We start from the raw sequence: 18912 nt of genomic DNA on the forward strand, positions 1-18912 counted from the left end.
CAGTTGAGGGCCGTCCACGGCCATCGGTTCAGCCAGCTGCAGATCGTGGAGCGGTGTGTATGTGTTGAGGGGAAAAATCCAGGTATAAGTGGACCCACGCAGTTCAAACCCGTGTTCAAGGGTCCACTGTGTTTCACAGTTTTGGGTGCTCTTGTAAATGTTGTTGTGTTTTTAATTTCAGATTCGACATATTCACTGCTGGTATGTAGGACAGTGATCGATATTAACCTTGTATCCTGCAGCCCTGCTGTAATTACTTATTAGTTCTGGGGGTTTTTTGTTGATTTTTTTCAAATTTTCTACATAGATAATCAAGTTGCCTGCAAACAAAGGGAGTTTTCTTTCTTCCCGTCACTTTTCCTCTCATCCTTTCCTTGTCCTGCTGCATTTTTGCCCACTTTTTACTCAGGTTGTTTTGTTTTTTGTCGTTGTCACGGTAACTTTAAGACACAACTTGAGAGAATGCCACAATGAACTTGCTCCATGCAAATGTGAAGAACGTTAGCTGAAATCATCAATCTTTGTGATTTCCGGGTTTCACTCATTCTTAGATGGACCTTATGTTCAGTCAGGCTTTTCCACCCTGGGACTTTTATGTTTTCTTTTTTTTATAAAATCTTTGTTCTGTATGGGTGAAATTTGCTTATTATCGTTACAAACTATTGTTTGAGTTAAGGTTGTTTTCTTACTTAAAAGTTCCCATGCCCACTGGTAGTCGGGATTAGGGGAAGGGGCTCCAGGGACCCTCCGAGGACTTCGTTCCAGGCAGTCCTGGCTCTGTCCGACTAGCTGGGCTTGGCCTGTCTTGCAGGTATCTGACTCGGTGAGTGGGCAGACTGTGGTTGACCCCAAAGGCTATCTGACAGATTTGAATTCCATGATCCCGACTCATGGAGGGGACATCAAGTGAGTACCCTGCAGGGCCAGTGGCTGGGTGGGCTCGGCTTGCCGGGAATGTGTTGGATTTTATTTGAAAAATACGCAGCCAGAACAGGATGTGGATGTTCTAAGAAAGGTAGAGTGGGGTTGTTTGATTTCTCCTTTAAAATATATCTGTACCCGTTCACTGTGGACATTAAATTTGTTACAGATGACATTCCAAATCCGTGTGTGTGCCGAGCTAGCGAGCAGCTTGCCGATTGCGTCCCATGTTTCTGACCTTGACCTTGGGCTCGATGCCTGTGTGTGTGGAGGTGCCGCAGACTTGGAAGGGTGCCGACTGAGTTCTGACTTGGTTCTGTCAGCAGGGGCATCAGATGTGACAGTCTGGACACTGTCTGCAGTGGCACCGTCCTCCGGGCCGGGCGCCCTCAGCAGGTGGTGGCCTGACCCAGTGCTTTCTCGCCTGCACAGTGACATCAAGAAGGCCAGGCTGCTGCTCAAGTCTGTTCGGGAGACAAACCCTCACCACCCGCCAGCCTGGATCGCGTCGGCCCGCCTGGAGGAAGTCACTGGGAAGCTGCAGGTGGCTCGGAACCTCATCATGAAGGGGACAGAGATGTGCCCCAAGGTAGGGCGCCCTCCCCAAGCTGCACCCTGCCCCGAGGGGCTTCAGCGTCTGGGCCGCGCAGGACACCGTGGGAGTGAGCTGGGCTTGGAGGGAATTGCCTGCCTTTTGGTGTTGAAGCTGCAGGCGGTGGGACAGGCGAGGAGGGGAAGAAAAGTTGGGAAAGGGTTTTTCCTGCTTATTTTTACCTGGAGTGAAAGCCTGACTGCCGCTACTTCAACAGGGAGATAACCTTAACTAGAGAGACCAAGGCTGGTCAGCCCTTCGCCCTCCCTGACGTCAGAAACCTGGAGGTGGGCCTGACTCTTAGGGGGTGTGATTGGATCAGCTCCAGAAAGTCCTGAGACCCTCTGAGGGACTGTACGCTCACTGTGAAGGCTGGGGCACCCTGACAGCCAGAGGTGCCCTGCGAATCCTTCCCCCAGGACGTTAGCATCAATCCGAACCTCCCAGGCAGACGCAGGGCTGCCTGCCTGTGTGTCTCCACCTCGTCGTGGGTTGACTTCCTACCCTGAGCGCAGGCTGTGCTCTCCTCACAGTGTGGTGGCGTGTCTTTCCCACACAGGCACAGACGTGCTGTAGCTACGCTCCCGTGTGTGGGGCTTTCAGGGGGTCTCTGGCGCAGGCGTGCTGGGCGCCCAGCTCACCGTAAACCCCGGGCCCCGCGGGTGGGAGGACCCTGGCCCCCCTGTCTCCAAGGCTCGTGTGTGCCCTTCTGGGGTGCCTGCCGCCCCACCAGCCTGTGCGTACACTGTCTGTCCTGTTCCTTTGCCCCCCAGAGTGAAGATGTGTGGCTGGAAGCAGCGAGGTTGCAGCCTGGGGACACAGCCAAGGCCGTGGTGGCCCAAGCTGTCCGTCACCTCCCACAGTCCGTTAGGATTTACATCAGAGCAGCTGAGCTGGAGACAGACATCCGCGCCAAGAAGCGGGTTCTTCGAAAAGGTGAGCCTCCCTTAGGGACCCGGCAGGAGCGGCGCCGCCTGGCTGTGTACCTGGAGGTGGGGGGCAGCCCCGCTGCTCTGTTGCCGGCCCGGGGAGCAGCCTCGCCGCTGCTTCGCTCGGGCTCTGCTGGGAGGGCTTAGAGAGTGGGGGACGCTCTCCAGGCCTTCGTCTGCCCTGGGTTGCTTCTGCCCTTGGAGCCTCTGTCAGGGAAGCTTCTGGTTGAGCTGCCCTTTCCTGCTGTGTGGCCTTGGGTGAGGGCAGGTGCTCTGTGGCGCTGTGGAATGCTGTGTGCAGGTGCTGTGCGCAGGGCGAGGGAGCCACTAGAAGCTGGCCTTGCGGCGCTAGCCTTCCCGTTTCCGCCCGCAGCAGGTAGAAGGTGCCACTCGGGTCTGAGTCTTAACTGCCTCGGTGGTCGCACTAGAGTGGCATGTGAATTAACTGCTTCCCATCTTGGGAAACTCCTGCAGGGCAGTGTGTTGGTGTGTGTGCCGTTGGCTCGTGGCACGCTGAATGGTTTGCACGCCGGGGAAACTGAGTCCACCTAGGAGTCACTGCCAAGATGGAGCTTTTTTTTTTTTTTTTTTTTTTTGCTGTACGCGGGCCTCTCACTGTTGTGGCCTCTCCCGTTGCGGAGCACAGGCTCCGGGCGCGCAGGCTCAGCGGCCACGGCTCACGGGCCCAGCCGCTCCGCGGCATGTGGGATCTTCCCGGACCGGGGCACGAACCTGCATCCCCTGCATCGGCAGGCGGACTCTCAACCACTGCGCCACCAGGGAGGCCCCCAAGATGGAGCTTTTGTGGGTAGTTTGCTTTTCATTGTTGCAGAAGTGAGAAAAGAACAGCTTTGCTCCCTTCACTGGAGCCGTAGAGGAGATGCTGCTTTTGACTTTTGTTCCAGATTCAGCACCAGCTGGTCGGAGGGCTGACCTGGAGTAAGCCTGTGCAGGCGGCTTGTTCCCCTTGAATTTGTAGTGTGGGTAAAATAGGTGTGTTTTGGGGAATTGAGGGCAGCTTGCAGTGGGCAGTTTCCAGCTCTTGTTTCTAAGGTGTGTGTTTGCGTGAACCGTTGGGCGTGTGATGTCAGATGTGCAGGGGTTGCTGGCTGCGGCCTGTGTTTGTTAGGGGCCAGGTGGTGGCCACCTTGTGTGCGACCCTGACCGCGTGTGAATGTGTGTGTGTTCCAGTGTGTTTTCCTCTCGGGTCTGGTTTCTTGATTGCAGCCCTGCCACACTTAAAATGAGGCCGGGGCGGAAAGTCAGCACCTGTTTTGGTTTATAGAAATCAGCTCATCTCTTTTCAGCCAGGAAAATAGTTCTCTGATGACAAACACATTAAACTCTGGGTAATTAGCACGATTTATTTAGGAAAGCTCTACTGAATTTCCCCTGCCACAATGTGATGAATGGTCAGAATGGCTTTGTGGCCACTCCCTGTTCACCCCCAGATTACCTGGGTTCATTTCCAGTTGGCTTCAGATTTGGAGAGGGGACTGGGCCTGGAAGGGGGCCTCCAGGGGAGTGTCGAGTGATCGGTTTCCAGGCCGTCCTGGGCCTCCCGGCTCTGCTTTCCTTCAGGCTGCGCGAAGGTGGGGGGAGCGTGAAGCCCCAGCTGGCCTCCACCCTGCTCCCCGGCCCTGTTCCTGGCCTTCCCCGTCCTTAGAGTGTTTCCAAAAACAGTGCTCTTTCTCTAGGTGCCTGGGGCACAGCTGGCGATGCCTCCTTTAGCTCTTGGTGAACCTGACAGCTACTGCTGGAAGGATCTGATATTTGGAAACCAATGACAGTTACTTCCATCAGTGACTGGGGAGGACTCTGTGCCAGCTCTCAGGTTCTGCTTGAGCTCTGGGTCCCAGCTGACATTGTGGTCCTTTGATGGGAGAACTTGAGCTTCACATGCTACTTGAGACCTGAGGCCTTAGGAGGCTGAGTGACGTGGGGTGGGTGCTTGGCCTCAGTCTGCGTGCTGTCATCTATAAGGGCCCCTATGGGCCTGTGAGCGCTGAGTTCCGGGGGCCAGGCTGCGGGGCTGCTTCCTGTGGGCTTTGCTCACGATGAAGGTGTCAAGCACCGTGTTCCTCTGCGAATCGTGCAGGCCTGGAGCAGTGGAGTGACTCTGTCTCCAGCCAGTGTGCTCTGGTCCATAAAGTGAGTGCAGGATGGCACCATGTGTCCCCACCTTGGGGCCAAGGGCCAGAGAGTGCATTGGCCTCTGATCGCAGGCTGTCTAGTTCAGACTGCTCCGTTCCTGACCGGGCCGGCCCTTCCACCCCGGCTGGCCACAACTCTTGGAGGTAGCCTTGACCTGGCGCGGTGGATGGTCTCTGGGGAGCACCTTGGTGAGATCTGGACTCGTCAGCAGTGGTTGGCTTCAGCTCTGTACCTGTGGGCTATTGATGAAATGCCAACAGAGGAGTTCCCAGCCTCTCCCGAAAAGTGGGGACCGTCCTGGGCCTCATGCCCATCGCGGGGTGAAGTTAATGACCCCATGGCCACTGGCGTGGAGTGTGACCAGGGGGAGGGGGCAGGCAGGGCTGGGGGGGCGGGCGGGGCGGGCCCCCGCAGGCCTCCTTATCTGACATCACTGCTGAGGGGCTGTTCCCTCGGCGGTCTTGGCTTTCTTGGGCTGCTGTGCTACCTGGTGACTGTCACTCCGGGAGTGCTCAGCCAGGCCTCAGGACGCTGCTCTGGGCTGTGGTTGAGGTCTCTCCTCCCGCACACGGTGGCAGACTGGTGTCACCGTGGGGGTCAGGGCTCACCTCGCCAGCCGGGGCTGGTCTGGCAACACGTGGAGGCCAGAGAACTGGGTCAGCCTCAGCCTCCAGTGCAGGAGAACCATGGCCACAGGCCTTGGTGGACACATCGTCCCTCGGGATGAGACTTCTGGACAGCTGAGTTCAAACTCGTGGGGACAGGGACCAGGCTCCCCCAGGGATGACGACATGCAGCCCGCGGCCACGTGCCTGTCAGCGCTCCCTCCTGGCCCCGGGGGTCCTGGTCGAGCGAGAAGCACTGCTGTCACCGCGTGTGTCCTCCTGCGAGGGTCCCGCAGCTGGCGCCCTGCCGGCGCTGGGCCGAGTAACAGGTGTGGTCAGGCCAGGGAAGCCCAGGGGCCAAGCCCTTGGCTGCACCTCTTTTGCAGGCTGGTGGCGCTGTGGTCCTTGCAGAGCCCTGGGCCACAGGCTGGGGCATCGTCTTCCATGGCAGGTGGCTCCGGAGTGGCAGCGTGTTTTTTGTCATAGAGGGGAGGTCCCCATGAGCCCTGGACCATGGGAACCTTTGAAACTCACTGGGGGTGGGCCCCTGGGGTTCGTGGGGTATGTCTCCCCACCTCTGGCCCACTGGTCTTAAGCATCTCGGGCCCGTGCTGCTTCCTGCTCACCAGCCGGGGAGGGACTGGCGTGGAGTGCGGTGACCTGGAGCCACTGCCATCTGGTTTGGCCATAGGAGAGGAGGGGCACCCCGTTTTCAAGGGCCTATAAAGGGGAGAGGGGTGCCCCATTTTTACAGGGCCTATAAAGGAGGGAAGCCCGTCTCCCAGAGGTGGGAGGGGCTGCTTCTGCTGAAGGGAGGAACGCCAGAGACTTGGTGAGGCCGCAGATTCTGCACCGTTGAATCTTAGGGCTGTTTCCCGCAAGCTTGGCCCGTGTTTTCTAGAAAGAAGATCTCCTTTGGGCTGTTCTGGTTTCCTGCCTCCATCAGCTCTTAGTCACCGTCACTCCTGCCAGGGGCTGACTGGAGGCCTTGCCTCAGCCTCCCTAGTCCCCCTGCTGCAGGGCTCTGTGTTTAGCTGCCCAGTGTTTTGGCTTTTTCAGTAAATTGCATCTGAAGGAAGGGCTCTGCTGCTTAAACAGAGGTTTGGGAGTTTCCGGACTGCAGGATGTCATAGCTTCTCCTGGGAGCTGGTCCCCCTTTCCTGCTGTCACTCGTGTGAACTGAGGCCCCGAGGCTGCCGGTGTGGTGCAGCACCTGGTGCCTTTGCTCTCGTGCTCCTTGGGGTCCAGGGAGGAGCCCTTGCTCTGCCGTCCTGGGCAGATGCGGATCCCAGAGTCATTGGCGCTTTGTGTCCCCGTGACTTTCGCACACTCGCTCACACGCAGCCTCCTCGGCTGGCCCTTCCTGGGCAGCGGGTGCCTGGTCTGCGCTGCCTCATTTTTCTCATGTTGATTTTCAAGTGTGAGTGGGTGTGAGATGATGCGCAGCCTTCTCTGCCACCCTTGCTTGCTGATTTCGGGACGTCTGCACTGGTCTCTTTGGTGTCTGTCCAGACCCGTGGGACCCATGTGAAGTCCCGGCCTGTCACCCAGGGCAGAGGCCATCTGGACTCGCTGGCAGCAGCATCCTCTGTGACGCAGTATCTTGCTTTCACTTCCGTTTTTCTGTGATCTGGTTTCTTGTTTGACCTTTCCCAGCCCTTGAGCACGTTCCAAACTCAGTTCGCTTGTGGAAGGCGGCCGTGGAGCTGGAGGAGCCTGAAGATGCTAGAATCATGCTCAGCCGAGCCGTGGAGTGCTGCCCCACCAGCGTGGAGGTGAGCCCCTGCCCGCGGAGGCCTGAGCCCGAGGCCGTTGTCTGCAGGAGGTGTCAGCTGGGCCTTGAGCTCACTGACGGACGCCTGGGCTGCTGCCCTGTGGTCCAGCGCCAGGCGGCACAGTGACCGTATGCTCCTGCAGGAACCGCAGAGCAGAATCTAGCTCGGCCCCGACCCCGTGGGAGCTCCGCGCGGAGCACTCTGCTTCAGGGCCCGGCCTCCTAGTTCAGCTCGGAGTTTGCCAGTGGGACCTGGAGGGTGGGTGACAGAAAAGACTGGTATGTCTTTCTGCCGGCCCAGCGGGAGGTTGCTGTGCCTCAGAGCTACTTGGATTTCTTTAGTTTTAAATTTTCTTGTTCACAGCGTTTTGTGAAGTGACTTTTAGTCATGATTTCATGATGTCCAGTCTGTCTTTAATTATCCTAAGGGGTGTTGTGAAATTCTCCAAACAAAATTAATCTTAATTTATTTACATAAAAATAAATAGAGCCCATACACATTTTTGGTGATAAACTGTTGCATAATCAAAACCTGGGGTGTGAGAACTCCAGACAGCTGAACCACCCGTGTCCTTTCAGTTTGCTAAGGTGACAGTCACACCCTGCTCGCCTTCTGTCCTAATGCCGTGTACCTTTAACCAGTGTTTGGAACGCGGGGCTGAGAACCCGTCAACTATTCATGTTAACCGCATCACTAAGTAAGTCAGAAGCATAACCAAAGAGCTTTCAGATGAGGCAGAAAATGCCGCCGCACACGTTCCTGGGCCCTGTTTAAAATGGTCCTTGAAAACTTGTACAAAGGATTTTGTGCAAGGGCTGTGGCCTGTGGAGGGTCCACCTGACCTGGCGGGTCTCTCCGTGCAGCTCTGGCTCGCCCTGGCCAGGCTAGAGACCTACGAAAATGCCCGCAAGGTCTTAAATAAGGCCCGGGAGAACATCCCTACGGACCGGCACATCTGGATCACGGCCGCCAAGCTGGAGGAGGCCAACGGGAACACGCAGATGGTGGAGAAGATCATCGACCGGGCCATCACCTCCCTGCGGGCCAACGGCGTGGAGATCAACCGCGAGCAGTGGATCCAGGTGAGATTGGCAGGTGCCACGGTGTCCACTTTAAACACGGACGCCCTCCTGCTCGTCAGAGTCCCTTGGAGGGTGGGGACATCGGGGTGGCACCTGAGAGGCCCGTCCTCACGCTGGCAGGCACAGGGGTGGCTTCTTATGTGATCACCTCGTGGCTTTTTATGGAGGTGCAAGCCTGAGTGCATCTAGGGGGAAACTTCGTGTCCCGATGCTTGCGACCAGCCCCGCTTTTCCAGTAGAGAGGATACGATTTAAAGGAGAGTGAGCCTTCGAGCTTCTGTCTCTCAGGTCCCCGTCTTTAACTTCTGTAGATCGTGGCCAGCGAGGTCTTTGAAAGCACTCTAACCCGCCGCCAGGCCACAGCTGCCCTCTCCTGCCTCGTCCTGCCCCTGTGCTTCACCCACCGCCCTCAGCCTCGGAAGTTGGCCCCAGCCCTCTGCCGCCTCCCTTCTCGTGCCCCTGCCGCCGCGGTGCTGCTTGCCCGCCTCCCAGTGGCTCCAGCTGGTGCACTGGAGCTGCTCCAGCATCACCTTCCTCCCGAGGAGGTGGCGATGGATCAGTACCTCTGTTCTCTTCCCTTCCTGTGTTTGGGCGGTGTTTTAAAATCTCAGGTGCAAGGCCTCATGTGTATCTCTAAAATCGAACCATCTAGATTCAGCTCCTTTATTTATTTAGTGTTGTTTAACCATTTTTGACATTCTCATTCCTTTGTGTGGATCCCGCTTTCCAGCTGGTGTCATCTTCCTTCTGCCTGACGGACTTTTTTGAACATTTCTTTCAGTGCAGGCCTGATGGTCAGTTCTTCCAGTTTTTAAATGTCTGGAAACAGTCTTTATTTCTTCCCTGCTTTTGAAAGATATTTCCTCTGGGTGTAGAATTCTAGGTTGACAGTTTTTTCTTTCAGTGTTTTAAAGACACTGTTCTTGCCTAGGTTGTTCCCAGTGAGACACCTGCTGTCATCTTTGCTCCTCTGTACGTACTTTTTTTTTAAATTAAATTAAAAATTTTTTAGATTTCTAAATTAAAAGATTTCTGTCTGCTTTTAAGATGTTTTTTTGTATCATGGGTTTTGAGCAGTTTGATTGTAATCTGACTTGGTGTGGTTTTTCATGTTTCTTGTGTGTAGAGTTCGTTCAGTATCTTGGATCTGTGGATTTATAGATTTTATCGGATTTGGAGAATTTGTGTCCCCTGTTTCTTCAACTCATTCTCTTTCAGGCACAATTACCTGCTCACTAGGCTACTTGAAGCTGTCTTCCAGCTCATGGTGATCTATTCATTTTTTAAGTTATTCTTTCTGTTTCATTTTTTAACAGTTTGTTAAGCTATAATTGTCCATAAAATTTACCCATTTAAAGTGGGTAATTCAGTGGGTTTTAATATAGTGGGTTATTTACCTTTTTATTGTTTATTATCTATTTTATTATTGAGTTGTAAGAATTTTTTGTATATATTTTGTATACAAGTCATTTGTCAGGTAATTGTATTGCTTATAGCACAAATGTTTTTGATATAGTCCAATTTATTTATTTCTTTTGTTACTCATGCTTTAGGTATCATATCAAAGAAACCTTCCCTAACCTGAGGTTGTGAAGATTACTCCTGTGTTTTTTAAGATTTTTATTTTTTAGTGCTTACATTTAGGTCTGTGACCCATTTGCCTTAAAAGAGTTGAACTTCACGCTTTTACAAGTGCGTGTCCCGTTGTCCCGGCGCCACTAGATCTTCCCCTGTTGAGTAGTCCTGGCCGTGCTGTGGAGAACCAGCTGGTCATAAATGTAGAGGTTTACTTCTGGAATCTCAGTCCTGCTCCGTTCAGCTGTATGTCTGGGTTTGTGCCAGCACCACACTGTGCTGTGGCCTTGAAAGGAGGAGGCTCTGTGAGTCCTCCTACTTTGCTCTTTACAGATTGTTTCGGCTGTGCTTGGTTCTTTGTGTTTTCATATGAATTTTAGGGTCAACTTGTCACATCCTACAAGACAGCCAGCTGGGATTTTGATAGAACAGATCACCTGGGCGGACTGTTGCCATTCTAACAGTCAGTGAACGTGGGGTGTCTTTCCAGTTATTTAGCGTTTTTTTTTTTGTTGTTTTTTTTTTTGCGGTACGCGGGCCTCTCACTGTTGTGGCCTCTCCCGTTGCGGAGCACAGGCTCCGGACGCGCAGGCTCAGCGGCCATGGCTCACGGGCCCAGCCGCTCCGCGGCATGTGGGATCCTCCCGGACCGGGGCACGAACCCGCATCCCCTGCATCGGCAGGCAGACTCTCAACCACTGCGCCACCAGGGAAGCCCCATTTATTTACTTTTTTAAACAATTTTTTCAGTAATGTTTTAGTGTACTAATATTACACTTATTTTATGGAATCTAAAGTACTTTTTTATTTTTGACGCTGTCATAAATAGAATTTTTTCTTGCTTTCATTTTCAGGTTGTCCGTTGTTAGTGTGTAGTAATACAATTGATTTTTAAATATTGATCTTATGTCCTGTGACCTTGCTGAAATCATTTATCAAATTGTAATAGTTTCAGGAGATTCTTTAGGATTTTTTATGTATAGGATTATACCGTCTGTAAATACAGTTTTACTTCCTCTTTTCCAGCACGGTGCCTTTTATTTCCCGTCTGCCTGCCCGGCTAGAAGAGCAGTGGTGAGGCCCCCACCTCTGGTCATGGAGCTGGGGGACGTCTAGTCTTTCCTGTGGGTGTGGTGTGAGCTCATACGCCCTCTGCTCTGGTCGGTTACAGAAATACTCTTTTTTTCTCTCAGTTTCGTCTTGGATAACTTCTGTTGCTTTGTCCTCAGGTTTCGCTAATCTTCTGTAACGTCTAATCTGCTGTTCATGTCATCGAGGACATTCTTCATCTTAGATCTTGGCAGTTTTCACTTCTAGGAATTTTGATCTTTTTAAAAACCTTCTATCACGTCTTTCATGTTGCCATATAACACTCGAACACGTGGACCGTGATTATCATAATAGTCTTAGTGCCCTTGTCTGCTCCTTCTAACACTGGGTCGCTTTGGGGTTGACTTTGGTAGACACTGAGTATCTTCTTCATCATGAACCGTCCTGCCTGGTTGCCTTATGCCTGATAACGTTTGCTTTGCTGCGGACGCTGTGCCTTTTCCCTTGTTGGGTGCCAGATGCTTTTGTGCCCCCGTGAGCATTCTGGGCTTCGATGTTGAGCGTGGTTCTGTTATTGGAAACGTTCTGACCCCGTGGGTCTTGCCTCGACACTTGCTGGGTGGGACCGACCGTAGTCAGTGTGGGGCAGTTTGGGACTCACTCTCCTGTGGAGGTGACCTCTGGGTGTTGTGCTCAGTGCCATGTATCTCCTGGGGGTCTCCGCTCTGGCCAGTGGGAACAGGCGCTGTTCCTGGACCCAGCTGTGCTCTGAGGACCACTCCCGCTAATCCTTTTGGACGGTTTTTTCCAGCCCGCCTGTGCTGGGTTGTGCTCAGTGGAGAGCACGGGGGCCCCTCTGTAGAGTGGGTACCCGGGGCTGTCTCCTTGTGTGGCTCTCCTCTCTCATGCCTGGTGCTCTGCCCTCCGTGCTTTTCTGGGGCGCTGAGCTCTGCCCCTTGGCTGTGGGTCAGCCTGTGCCCTCTCCTGAGCCTTTGCCCTTGGCTCTCGTCTGCCTGGGATGCCTTTCTGATGCTTATTACCATGCCCGAGGGGCTCAGGCGAGGGCTGCTGTGCTGTGCTCCTCTCACAGCCAGGGAAGCCTGGCTCGGCGTGTCCAGCCAGCCTGGAGTCTCTGGGTGATGGCATCGGCAGGGTGCTTCCTACTCCTTTAGCTGTTGCAGACAGCACTACAGAAGCGTCCTGGCGCATCCGTCGTTTTGAACGACTGGGAGTATGTTCCTTAAAAGGCGTTGCTGGGTCAGCCTGTGTGAGTTTTGTTTTGATAGGGAGCTTGAAGCTGCCCGCGGTAGAGGTCGTCGCTGTGTCCATCCTCAGCCGCACGCATGTACCTCTGTCCCCACCTTTGCCCGCACACTTCGATGTCGTCGGTCTGACGTGTGTAAACGCGCGTCCCTCTCTGCATTGCCGGTCCTTCCCACCGGCTGTGCAGGAGGCTTCAGTGGCACTCGGTGTCTCGTCTCTGGAACCACGACGGTCTTCTCTCTGCCTGTCCTGAGAGCTGCTGGCCTGAAGTCCAGTGCTTTTCTGCTGGTCAGCCCGCGCCCCCTGCCTGCCGGAACGCCCGGGTGGCTGGTCCCTCCCCAGGTTTCTGTCTCACCTTCCGTGTGCCGGGCTCCTTCCCCCAGTCAGGTCTGCCTCTTTGGGCTAGAGTGGCTCTTCCTTTTGTCCATTTCAAATCTGGATCCCAGGCCGACAGTACGAGTGTGAGTGACATCATCTTTTACCCCCAAGTGCTTTGGAACTTTCTTTGCATAGCAACCCTTTATGGCCACTGAGTTGCCTACTCTAGTACTTTGTACACAGTAGGTGCTTATGCGATGTCTGTTAAGTGGGTAGGTCAGGGATTTGTGGAGTACTCACCTGCTGGGTGTCAGGGAAGGGTGAGCACAGTCAGCGGGCAGTGGCAGGGCCACGAGGGCGTCAGAAGCCTTGGAGCTCACCACCTGCAGCCCGCTCCGTCCGGGCACTGCGTCCGCATGTCAGGCTTCTGCAGCTCTGGGTGGCAAGTTCGGTTCTGTGTCCCTCTTTCAGGATGCCGAGGAGTGTGACAAGGCTGGGAGTGTGGCCACCTGCCAGGCGGTCATGCGTGCCGTGATCGGGATTGGCATTGAGGAGGAAGACCGGAAGCACACGTGGATGGAAGATGCCGACAGCGTGAGTGTGGCCACATGGGCCTGGAGTCTGTGTTTGTGGGGAGCTGCTCTGCTTTGGGAATCTTTCTGATCTGCTGGTTTTTATCTTATTTGTTTATTTACTTAATTCATTTTTGGCTGCATTGGGTCTTCGTTGTTGCACGCAGGCTTTCTCTAGTTGCAGCAAGTGGGGGCTGCTCTTTGTTGGGGTGTGCGGGCTTCTCATTGCAGTGGCGTCTCTTGTTGTGGAGCACAGGCTCAGTAATTGTGGCTCGCGGGCTCTATAGAGTGCAGGCTCAGTAGTTGTGTCGCGCGGGCTCTAGAGCGCAGGCTCAGTAGTTGTGGCGCATGGGCTTAGTTGCTCCACGGTCCATGGGATCTTCCTGTACCAGGGCTCGAACCCGTGTCCCCTGCATTGGCAGGCGGATTCTTAGTCACTGTGCCACCAGGGAAGTCCCTGATTTTTAAACGTAAGTTGCAACTGTAAGGAGTACAGTTCTCTGTTAGTCTGCTGCAGAGCTAGAATTTGAGCGCTTGCTAAGCTGGACCTGGAATCCATCTCCCAAACCTTCCCAGCTGTTCACCCCTGACCTCTGGACCGTCCCTACCTCTGGTCTTTGCTGTAACCTGCACTTCAGAAAACATTTGCACATGAAGCTCTTGTCCCCTCTGAAATGATTTCCTTGGAGTGGTATTCCAGAGAAGAGATGATGAGTTCAAGATCAATAAAAACATTTGAAGCTTTTAATACCTTAAATGTGATAGCCTCTTCCCCGCCCCCGCCCCTGCCCCTGCCCCTGCCCGCTGTGTTGGATCTTCGTTGCTGCGCACGGGCTTTTCTCTGGTTGCGGTAAGCGGGGCTACTCTTGGTTGCGGTGCGCGGGCTTCTCACTGCAGTGGCCTCTCGTTGCGGAGCACGGGCTCTAGGCGCACGGGCTCAGTAGTTGTGGCACATGGGTTCAGTAGTTGTGGCTCGCGGGCTCTAGAGCGCAGGTTCAGTAGTTGTGGCTCACGGGCTTAGTTGCTCTGCGGCATGCGGGATCTTCCCAGACCAGGGCTCAAACCCGTGTCCCCTGCATTGGCAGGCGGATTCTTAACCACCGCGCCACCAGGGAAGCCCAGTAGCCTTTGATTTAAAAATAACTTTAGACTTACAGAAAAGTTGCAAAACTGTAAGAGGAATTCGTTTACACCCTACACCTAGATTCCCCCAGATTTACCCATTTCACCACGTTTGCTTTTGTGTTCTCCACTCGTGCACACACTTGCACACACATGCCCCTTATTTTCCCTCAACTGTTTGAGAGTACATTGCGCCTGTGGTGGCCCTTTCCGTCTAGACATTTCAGTGTGTGTTTCTCTAAAAGGGGACCTTCTCTTACGCAACCACAGCATAGCTGTCAAGCTCAGGAGATCAGTGCTGATGTAGGACTACGATGTAATCTGAGGCCTTACTCACATTTCACCACCTGGCTCACTGAGTGCCTTTTGGCAAAAGGAAAAACCCAACTGTGTTCTGGTTGAGGAGCTGCCCAGGGTCATATCCACAGGTCTCCGTGGCCCCGAGAGTTCGGGGGAGGGCTTTGGTCTGTCGTTTTTCATGAGTGTGACTTTTTTGAGGGTACAGGCCCCTTGGTTTGGTCTCCACGCTGTGTCCTCACGGCCGGGCTCTGATCTTTGTAGGACTCTGTCCTGCTGGGTCGGTGGGGGCACATCCTCTGAGCAGCTCAGGCGGTGCCCGCCAGGTCCCTCCCCTGGAAGGCTGCTGTGGCCCTTTGTAACTAGTGAGTATTTTGTGGGAAGACACTGAGACTGTGTAAACATGCCGTTGCTCTCCAAACTTTGACCTACGAGTTTGCGGGTCTATTAAGGATGCTTTTGGCTCCTGTCAGTTATTACTGTGGGATCTGTCAGGTGCTGGTTTTCTAGATATCGTGGCTTCTGTGTTTGACGAGAGTTGATCAGCTGGACTCCTGCAGGGCAGAGCTTTTCTTTCTCCCTTGTTCGTGTGGGCGCTCTCCTGCCCCTCTGGTCCCTGGATGCAGGCCGTGGCCGCTGTCTGCATGGAACTCATGCGGTGTCACACGTGTGACCCGGGTGCCTCGTAAGCACTAAAGAGTCTCCAGTGCCAACCATCGTGGCCTCAAGGCTTTTTGTTACATGACATTTCAGACAGAGAAGTGTGAAGAATGACCTCGCAGGCCGCCACGGCCTCTGCCCGTGGGAAGAGCCCAGCTCCCTCTGGTTGTCGGGCCCTTTTAATTCTGAGTGTGGACTTGAACTCTGTGCTTCCCCCTGCTTTCCTCATCGCCCTTGAGAACACGGGGGCCTCGGCGGCCATCACGCTGCAGTCAGATGACAGACTGTGAGAGCAGTAACTCTGGAGCCCTTTCAGACCTCCTTCCGTTTCTCTCTCGTCTCTTCACTTGGGCTGGAGCAGGCAGCTGTCCTCGGCGCTTTGTGAGCTGCGGGAAGAGCGGAAGCCCTCGGTGCCCACGAGCGTGGGGCTTTCCAGGGCTCACCCCCTGAGATGGGCTGGCCTGCCCATCCCCCAGGCCCTGAGCGACTGTCATTTGGTCCCATGGGGCCACGGAAGCCCCAGAGTCTTTGTAACTGGCCTACAGGGCTCGGGTCAGGAGTCACAGAGTGGGTACCCCTTCTGGGTCGGTGCCGAGCCGCCCTGTTCATGGCCCTCTTTCTGCCCTAGTGTGTAGCCCACAGCGCCCTGGAGTGTGCCCGAGCCATCTACGCCTACGCCCTGCAGGTCTTCCCCAGCAAGAAGAGTGTGTGGCTGCGGGCCGCGTACTTTGAGAAGAACCACGGCACCAGGTACGTGGCAGGCCCGCCGCCCTGCGCCGGCTTTAGGCCTCTCGTCCCCGCGGGTGGGCCAGGGCCTTGTTCGAGGTCCAGCCTCTGCGGCGAGGGGCGGAAGCTCTTGGGCTTTTCAGCCAGGCTGTCTTTCTGGCACCTTCTGTGCTAGCGTTGCTGCTGTTGTATAGTGCCAAGGCACTGAGGGGCCCATCTGCCCAAGTGCCTGCAGCTGAGCCAGGGGCACTGGTGGTTTGAGGGGTCCCTGGGGCAGGGCTGGAGCCCGAAGTCCCACGTCTGTGGGGCTCTGGCTTCGGCAGCGTGGGCGGTGCGGCATCTGGGCCCCGGCAGGCCTGTTTTTCATTTCAGCTGCATTTGGGTTTGGGCTGGTTTTTGTGCTCCGAGGAGGTCCTTGACAGTTTTCTTTAATTGTCCTCTTTAATTGAAAAAACCTTTCGGGTCTGCCTTATTGGCTGTAACTGCTGATTAAATTAGATGTTGCAACGTCTGCAGTTAGGTGGGCAGCCTCTGCCTGGGTCCTCTGCTGCGTCCTCTCTGCTCGGGCCTCCTGGTCCCACCTGGGCTGCAGCTGGGAGCACGGAGCCCCTGTTGCTTTTCTTTTGTCTCATCGATCAGTCTTGGGCTTTGCTGCCGAAGTTCCCGGTCCCACCGGCTGCTGTGTGTTTTGCAGTTAACTCCTCTGGGGACATTTTGAAATGACCCTGCCAGTTCACCCTGTACGAGTTCACCCGGACAGTCCTGTCTAGAGCAGGGCTGCTCCCGGGGGTCTTGGTCCCTGGGTTCAGGGGCAGTTCCCCTCCCCTGGCTCTGGTGTCCTTGGCGGGGTGAGGGGGCCAAGTGCTTCAGACCTGGGGGTGTTGGTTCCGGTGTCGAGCTCCATGCCACGCAGACGATTCTGTGCGCTCCCTCGGTCTTGCTGCCGAGCCCCGGGGAGGTCGTCTGTGCCGGGGATGTTACCGGGCTGGTGGGCTGTGCAGGGGTCGGGGCTTCACACCTGAAGCCCAGGCTTCTTGCTTGACGGCGACCTAAAATAACTTTCTTCCAATAAGACAGTTTCTCTGGATGCCGGAGAGTAGACTCGGGTCGTAATCTTTATCGGCGGATCTGTGGTTAGAGATGAAAAGGCCCCCGGCCCCCAGACCGCAAAGTTATCACGCCTCCAGGACACACGGCTGTAAAAGGCTCTCTTGAGAGGTTCCATCAGACCCTGCTGTTTGAACAATGCACTGCTTTGTAGCACCCTCTTCAGTAGTTGACTTTCGAGCCTTTATGGAGAGAAAAGATTTCCCCACTCGCTCCCCGTTGTAGAAGTCTGGTAAATCATTGACGGCGTGGAACTTTGAAGCGCTAACTGTCTTTTCAGTGCCCGCGGCTTGGCTGAGAGTGGCCTGCATTCTCTGGTGGTGACCAGCCCCTGTCTTTCAGGGAGTCCCTGGAGGCCCTGCTGCAGCGGGCCGTGGCCCACTGTCCCAAAGCAGAGGTGCTGTGGCTCATGGGCGCCAAGTCCAAGTGGCTGGCCGGGGACGTGCCCGCCGCGAGGAGCATCCTGGCTCTGGCCTTCCAGGTGGGTGAGGGGTGGGCCTTGGCCTGAGGGCTCCAGGGTCCCGTGCCCTCCTCAAGCCCCGCCCCCTTGCCGACAGGAGCTGACCCTAGAGGGGCCGAGCGTGGTCAGGCCGCGTGGGACTTGGGCTGCTCTGTGGGCAGTGGGGCCCTGAGGGGCCCTGAGAGGAGGAAAAATGGCCCAGGCGATGGACACCTACCTCTCATTTGCCGCCACTCAGTCTGACCTCGGGCTAAGTGTTCCACAACACAGACTCAGGGAGACAGGAGGGACAGGGCAGCAGCCGGAGCACCATGTCCCCACACGAGGGCACGGCGACAGCCACTTTCCTACGTGAACATTAGGGTGTCCAGTCCCCGCCCGAGGAAGGCCTGTGCCCCGTGCCCGAGCATAGGTGCCTGCATTGGGGTCCCACGTGGGCCACGTGGCACTGCCCAGGCCCGTCGGCGGGTGGAGTTGAGTTCAGACAGCTGTGCCTAGCCGGGCTCACTGTGGCTGATGCCGTGAGCTGTGCATTTCTCTTGCCTTTTTTTAGTGTTTTGGTTTTTTTTTTCTTTTTCTTTTTTGGCTGCGCCACATGCATGTGGGATCTTAGTTTCCTGACCAGGGATCGAACCCGCATCCCCTGCGTTGGAAGCGCAGAGTCTTAACCACTGGACCACCAGGGCAGTCCCCGTGCATTTTTCTTAGGACCTGATTTTTATTGTCACGTGTAACATCCTAATACTTTATGACAACAGGGGTGTTAGTCAGTGGTTTGCAGCATCCTTTTTTATAAACTAGAGAGTCTATGTCACTGTGTTGTCACCCAGGCTGGCATAATAAAGTCTGTCCTTCCCTGAGTAAACACATGCAGGGGCCTGGCCTGGGTCTCCCTTCTGCTCTCAGCTGTCGTCTGGGCGCCCAGGGTGGAGGACACTCCTCCTCTCCCAGTGGTTCCGGCGCTCTCCCGCCACTGCCTGGGCAGTGCTGCCTGTCTCTGCCCCTCTTCTCCTTAGCTGCCACCGGTGGGGGGGGGGGGCTTCTCAGGTTGGGGACGTGGTCAGGCTGAGTGTGGCCAGCAGCTGGCTGTGCTTTCAGGAGGCTGGAGGGCACCACCCACATGTCTGCTGGACTCTGGGTTGTACGTGACCCAGTCCTGACCCCGGGAGCCCTCTCCGCGCCGTCCGTGATGTCCCGGGCATCCTTCCGTCCTATCCACGTTGACACACTGGGACGGCCAGTTCCTCATTGCTAGGCTTGGGAAAGAGCAGGGTTGCTGACGCAGGGCGGCGTCAGCAGGCAGAGGGTGGCGGTTGGCACCACGGCCCCAGTGCCATGGAGGCTGCACGTCTGTGGCAGTGAGACAGGCTGGCCTGTTTGTGAGGAAGTCGGTGTCCTGGGGCTGGACTCTGCTCCGTTCCCCGTTAGCCCAGGACATGCCTGGATTAGACGTCCTGCTGCGGAGTGAGGCCCGGTCTGGCTCCCAGGCGGGCTGCCTTTGATTAGGGTACCCTCACCCTGCTCGCTGCTCATGCTGCGTGCTTGCCCCGCAGGCTAACCCCAACAGCGAGGAGATCTGGCTGGCGGCCGTGAAGCTGGAGTCCGAGAACAACGAGTACGAGCGGGCCCGCAGGCTGCTGGCCAAGGCCCGGAGCAGCGCGCCCACCGCCCGGGTAAGCAGAGCCGTCCCGCCCGCCACATGCG

At 55.6% G+C, this 18912-nt stretch overlaps 1 protein-coding gene across 2 annotated transcripts in view; it reads left to right on the forward strand.

The window, feature by feature from the left end:
* PRPF6 (pre-mRNA processing factor 6) overlaps positions 1-18912 on the forward strand; it is a 35177-nt gene that overhangs the window by 10367 nt on the left and 5898 nt on the right. Inside the window, exons 7-15 of one of the 2 annotated variants that reach the window (XM_022597662.2) lie at positions 812-906; positions 1354-1510; positions 2287-2449; positions 6858-6976; positions 7840-8058; positions 12736-12858; positions 15544-15665; positions 17091-17229; positions 18762-18881. In XM_022597662.2, the coding sequence (XP_022453370.1) occupies positions 812-906; positions 1354-1510; positions 2287-2449; positions 6858-6976; positions 7840-8058; positions 12736-12858; positions 15544-15665; positions 17091-17229; positions 18762-18881 (1257 nt within the window). The remainder of the gene's footprint in view (positions 1-811; positions 907-1353; positions 1511-2286; positions 2450-6857; positions 6977-7839; positions 8059-12735; positions 12859-15543; positions 15666-17090; positions 17230-18761; positions 18882-18912) is intronic. The other variant, XM_089897224.1, reaches the window with a different exon arrangement.

The sequence above is a fragment of the Delphinapterus leucas genome, chromosome 15 (assembly GCF_059928025.1).
Source record: "Delphinapterus leucas isolate spDelLeu-1000000601 "Yukka" chromosome 15, BTC_Dleu_Yukka2, whole genome shotgun sequence".
Classification (NCBI taxonomy): Eukaryota; Metazoa; Chordata; class Mammalia; order Artiodactyla; family Monodontidae; genus Delphinapterus; species Delphinapterus leucas.